At 65.2% G+C, this 5,011-nt stretch overlaps 1 protein-coding gene across 1 annotated transcript; it reads right to left on the reverse strand.

Moving 5' to 3' along the window:
* Positions 1-2,434: 2,434 nt before the first annotated feature.
* On the reverse strand, positions 2,435-4,215 carry PTF1A (pancreas associated transcription factor 1a). Its single transcript, XM_051833486.3, has 2 exons — positions 3,271-4,215; positions 2,435-2,959 (listed from the first exon to the last, which is right to left on the reverse strand). Exons 1-2 carry the CDS (start codon positions 4,064-4,066, stop codon positions 2,775-2,777), a joined length of 981 nt encoding a protein of 326 aa, XP_051689446.2. The 5' UTR covers positions 4,067-4,215; the 3' UTR covers positions 2,435-2,774.
* Positions 4,216-5,011: the final 796 nt, after the last annotated feature.

The raw sequence follows: 5,011 nt of genomic DNA on the forward strand, positions 1-5,011 counted from the left end.
GCCACTGGCTGGAAGGCAGGATGGCACAGCAACCTGGGATGCAGATAGGCAGGAGGGACTGGCGGGGGGTGGGGGTGGGCAGGAGGTGAGGTGTTGGGGGGACACTCCACTACAGTCTGCTCTCAGAAGCCCACCTGGCACCCTCTCCATGATATATATATATATATATATAGAGAGAGAGAGAGAGAGAGAGAGCCACTGGCAATGGAGTGGGGGCTCTATTGGGAAACCTCCACTGGGAAATGCTTTAGCTAGCTCCACCAAGGAGATCATGCCATGTACCCATTTGAGTCTGCTGCTTTTTTTTTTTTTTTTAAGCTAAATGGACAAAAGGCGGCCAAGGCCAGACTTGAACCTCTTTCCCCCTGGAGGTCTCAGGCTGGTTTTCAGCACGGTGGCCCGCAGGCTGTTCCAAAGAACAGGGCTGGCCAGAGGCTGGCCACAGTCATCCAGAAGTTGGATTCACCCCCATTATTTTCACGTACGTGTTTTGGGGAGCGAGTTGGCAGAAGTGTCCACTTAAAGAGCTGTTGAAAACCTGTCACTCAAACGCCCCCTCCCATGCAGATCCTTTAAGCGCCAGGCGGTAGAGTCTGCACGGGCAGGGACGCCCCAGGCCACAGACTCCAGCCTGGCACCACCGAGGCACTTCTGCACCCAGCCCAGCCACGAGGCCAAAAACCGACTCTGAAACGATACATTTGTTCTGCTTTTACTGTTGCTTTTTTTTTTTTTTTGGAAAAAAAAGGATTGCTACACTAGGATGAATGGATTATGAGTAAATAAAAAGAAGCTGTCAGTCTCTTTGAAGGTTGTGCTTAAAGGGACTTGCCAAGTCAGGACAGAAGAGTGACAAGATAGGGACCCTGGTGTTTCGCCTGCTCAGTTCCAGTCTTCCGCTTCATCTGCACTGCACTAAAGGATGTGTAGAGGCATTGAATCACACGCACACTCACAAAGTGGCACACAAAATGAAAGGTGCCACACCACCATGATTGCGGTGCCTCTGCTGCCTGGGGCCACACTGCCCAATCCCACGAAAGCGTACGTCTACACGGCCAAAAATAATTAATAATAATTAGTAATTAATAAAGTCCCCAGGGCGCGTCCTTCCATAACTTGGGATCAAGTTGAAGTGTGTGTAGCATTTGACTTTCTAATGAGTGTAATGAGATTACATGCCTGATGGGAACGTTTGTGCCAAAGCCACTTTCCTGCTTAACGAGGCCCTAATACAGGGCACAATCGAATTATTTACTCTCACCCTTCGAATTGTTTCCAGAGCGGAATCATCCTGCAACCGGAGGGACAGGGGAGAGGGCGCCAGGGCGGATGGGGGCGACGGCGGTCCCTGGCCCAGGGCCCCCCGGGGGCCCCCGCGACCCGGAATCCCCGCGCCGCCGGGTCGGGCCCGCCGCTTCGCTTTAATTGCTTTTGGACGACGTCCATGGCCCCCGCGGCGCGGGGAACCCCTCGGTGGGTGTGCCACGAGGTTAAATCAATTAGCATGCCGCAAGCATATTGTTCTTCCGCGAGGCCGTGGGCGCTGAAGGCGACGCGCCCCGGTACCTTGGCCCACCAGCGCCGCGCCTGGCCGCGGAGCCACGCCTCGCTCGCCTTGGCGCGGCGCAGGGGGCGGCGGTTCCACGCGAAGCGGGCGCGGGTGGCGCAGCGCGCCTGGGCCCCACAGGCCCCGGCCATGCGCGCACCCCCGGCGCTGGCCCACGGGCGAGGAGGCTGCACCGCGGGCCTGGGAGGCTCCTGGAGACCGCCGTCCACACAGGACCGAGGGAGCCCGGCCCCGGGGCGCGCTGGAGCCGCGCGGCTCTGGCTGCGCCCTTGCCCGTGTACCCTCCGCCCCGGCCTCCCCAGGTCCCGTCGGAGGCGACAGGGACCCGGGCTCAGAGTGGGTCGCTGAGCTGTTCCCTGCCTGCCTGCCCCAAAGATGCTGGATTTAGTCCTAGACTGTCACCAGTCCCTCGTCCTCAGAACAGCCGCGTTCCAGGCACCCGCTGCGCTCACCGCGGAAGGCACGCTCAGGGGTGACCAGGCGAGCGCGAGGCCCCTCCCTGCCCTATACCCGCACCGGACTCCGCGCGCGCGTCCACCTGGAAACCCTGCGAGGGGGCAGCGTGGGCCGCCGCGCCTTCGTTTCCGGCTCTGACAAACAACTCCCCACCCGGGCCCTGTTGGCCTCCGTGGGCGTTTCTGCAAAGCAGGCTGGAAATACAGGCCCGGGTCGTTACTGCGGGGGCGGGCTCAGGGGGCTTCCGGCCCACCTCCTCCCAGGCGGAGTCTACCTGGTTTCTTACAGTTTAGGGCGCGAGCCTCCGCCGCACCTCCTGTTTGCAAAGCTACTTCTTTCAGCGACCCCCACATCAGTATTGAACCAATCACTTTAGGGAGAAAAAAACCACATCTGTAAATACCGTTTATTAACAATGCTTTAATAGACCACATCTGGCAATAAATAAGCGGGAAGTATTCCGGCTAGGGTTCTCCCAGCAACACAGAGTCTGGTGCCCAAGGTGCTGGGGTGGGGGTGGGGGTGGGGGGACGAGGGGATCATAAGCTATAGCATATTTTTAGAAAAAAAAATCAAGATAAATTATATAACTTATATATATTTAAAAGAGATCGTCTATGGCGTTAACTCAGCGGAATAAATAGATAAATTAACAAGAGGCGGATTGCCTTTGGAGACATGTGCGGGATAGACACTCCGACGTGGACCACACGCACAGGGACCCAGCCCCCGCCGCGCCCGGGCCTGCTCAGGACGCCACCTGCAAAGGCGGCTGGCTTTCCACGCCGCTGAGCTTTCTGGGGTCCTCGGGCGTCCACACTTTGGCTGTCCGGATGATGTTTTGTTCGCTGAGCTGTTTCTCATCGGTCCACGAGAGTGAGTGTCCGGCGAGCGGCGGGAGGCCGTAATCCGGATCGCCGGGGGAGGGGGGACCTGGGGACGGGACAAAGGAACACAGACCGTCCAAGTCCAGCCCGGGCCCCCGAGGGTCCCGGCCGTGGGCGCTTCTCCCCAGCAGGCCTTGGAGCGCCCTCTCCCCGGAATCCCAGGAGCTGCAAGCCTGGGGTCGCCGCGCTCACAGCGCTGAGGACGGCCGAGACCCGGAGCGGGCTCTCCAGGAGGCGGTGTCCAGCGACCGGGAGGCCGGCCAGGCCTCCCCCAGGCCCCTGCGCAGAGCCTGCACCAGCCCAAGCCCGTCCCCAACCCGTCCCCGACTCCCTGAGCCGGAACGCGGCCGCACTTACGCGTGCCCCGATGGCAAATGATGACCTTGTGGGCCTGGCTGCCCGGGCTGTCCGAGCCCAGGCGCCCGCCGCCCGGCCCGCCGCCTCCCGCGCCGCTGCCCGCACAGCCGCCGCCGCCGCGCAGTGGCAGGTCGGCCTGCACCAGCTCGCTGAGGAAGTTGATGTAGCCGATGGCCAGGCGCAGCGTGTCCACCTTGGAGAGGCGCTTCTCGTAGGGCAGCGTGGGGATGTGGGAGCGCAGCCCCTCGAAGGCGTCGTTGATGGACTGCATGCGCCGCCGCTCGCGCACGTTGGCCGCCTGCCGCAGCTGCTGCAGCTCCGCCTCGGAGCGCACCCGCCGCCGCCGCCGCGCCGCCGCGCCGCCCAGGCCACGCAGCCGCGCCCCGGGGGACAGCGCTGCGGCCGCGGCGCACGGGTAGGCCAGGCACGCGGGCGGCGAGCCGGGCGAGTAGGGGAAGGCGCCGGGGCCCACGGCCGCCCCGCAGCAGTAGCCGGGGCCGCCGAGGTCTTCGGGCTCCCCGGGAGCCCCCGACGGCGGCTGCGGCGCGAGCGCGCGGGGACCGGCCGCGGGCGCGGGCGGCGGCGGCAGCAGCAGGCACGCCCCGTCGCGGTAGCAGCACTCGTGCAGCTGGTGGCTGAGGAAGTCCACCTCGGCGTGCTCCTCCGCCAGCAGCTCCTCGCCGTCCTCCAGGGGGTCCCGGGAGGACTGGTCGGTGAGGAAGTCCTCGTCGTCCAGGTACGCTGCCGGGAAGGCGTCCAGGCCCCCGGGGAAGGGCTCCAGCAGCACCGCGTCCATTCTGGCGGCCGCCGCGCGCCTCCGGGGATCTTCAGTGCGCGTGCGGTTGAGGTCTCGCCGTCCTGCAGTCCCCGCTTCGCCCGGGCCGCGCCGGGGGCAGCCCCCCTACCCCCGGCCTCCCTCTCGTGCCCGCTGCGCTCCGGCTGGCGCCCGCGCTGCGCGCTGCGGAGGGCCGCGGCCGACGTGCGGGAGCTGAGGGCTGGCACGCGAGGGCTCTTATAGCTACAGCCCCAGGCGCGTGCCGGGGACCCGCGGCGCCAGCCAATCAGAGCGCGGGGTGCCGGCGGGGAGGGGGACCTTCCCCTGTGCTCGCCAGCTCCCGGGGCGGGGCCGGTTGGCTGCCTCCTGGGCGGCTCCTCTGGCGGCTGCTCGGTACCTGCCCGGCGCGCGGCTCCAGGTGCACCTGCTGCCTGCCCGAGTGCGGGGGGCGCGGCGCCCGGCCCTTCGGCGCTGGTGCTAGGGCTGCCGCGCGCAGCGTCTCTGCGCAGTCGGAAAAGGCCTGAGGGGTGCGGGAGTGAGGTCTCCGGGGCGCTCGCTCCGCCCAGCCTCTGCAGTTGGCGCGGGAAACCGCCGGCGGCCTGGGGCAGTCGGAGGAAGGCTGCGGTCCAGGGCCCGGGCGCGCGCGGGGCCTTTGGGGCCACTGTGCCATTACAGGACCTTCCAAGGTATCTTGTGCAGTGGGAGGAGGATGTGCCGGCGGGGTTGGAGGGCGCCCTGGGCCCAGCTCCTGAGGTTTCCAGGGGAAGCTTCGGTCTAGGAGCACTCCAGAGGGACCCCTCTCGGGAACCTAAGACCGGCGCCTGCCTCAGGCGGGAAAAAGCCATGTGCAGACGGGAGGGGCTGCCCGGAGGGGCGCCAATCCAGACCCCAGGGGTTCTGAGCGATAAACTGGGTACCGGAGTCCACTGAGCGGTCTGCCCCGGAGCGGAGCGGGGCTAGGGCGGT

Source organism: Oryctolagus cuniculus, chromosome 13, assembly GCF_051225735.1.
Source record: "Oryctolagus cuniculus isolate XC-2025 breed Fujian yellow rabbit chromosome 13, ASM5122573v1, whole genome shotgun sequence".
NCBI lineage: Eukaryota > Metazoa > Chordata > Mammalia > Lagomorpha > Leporidae > Oryctolagus > Oryctolagus cuniculus.

Coding starts and splice junctions, on each gene's coding strand:
- PTF1A (XM_051833486.3), bottom strand. CDS start 4,066: ATGGACGCGGTGCTGCTGGAGCCCTTCCCCGGGGGCCTGGACGCCTTC. Junction 2,960..3,270: donor CATTTGCCATCGGGGCACGC/GTAAGTGCGGCC, acceptor TCCCGTCCCCAG/GTCCCCCCTCCCCCGGCGAT.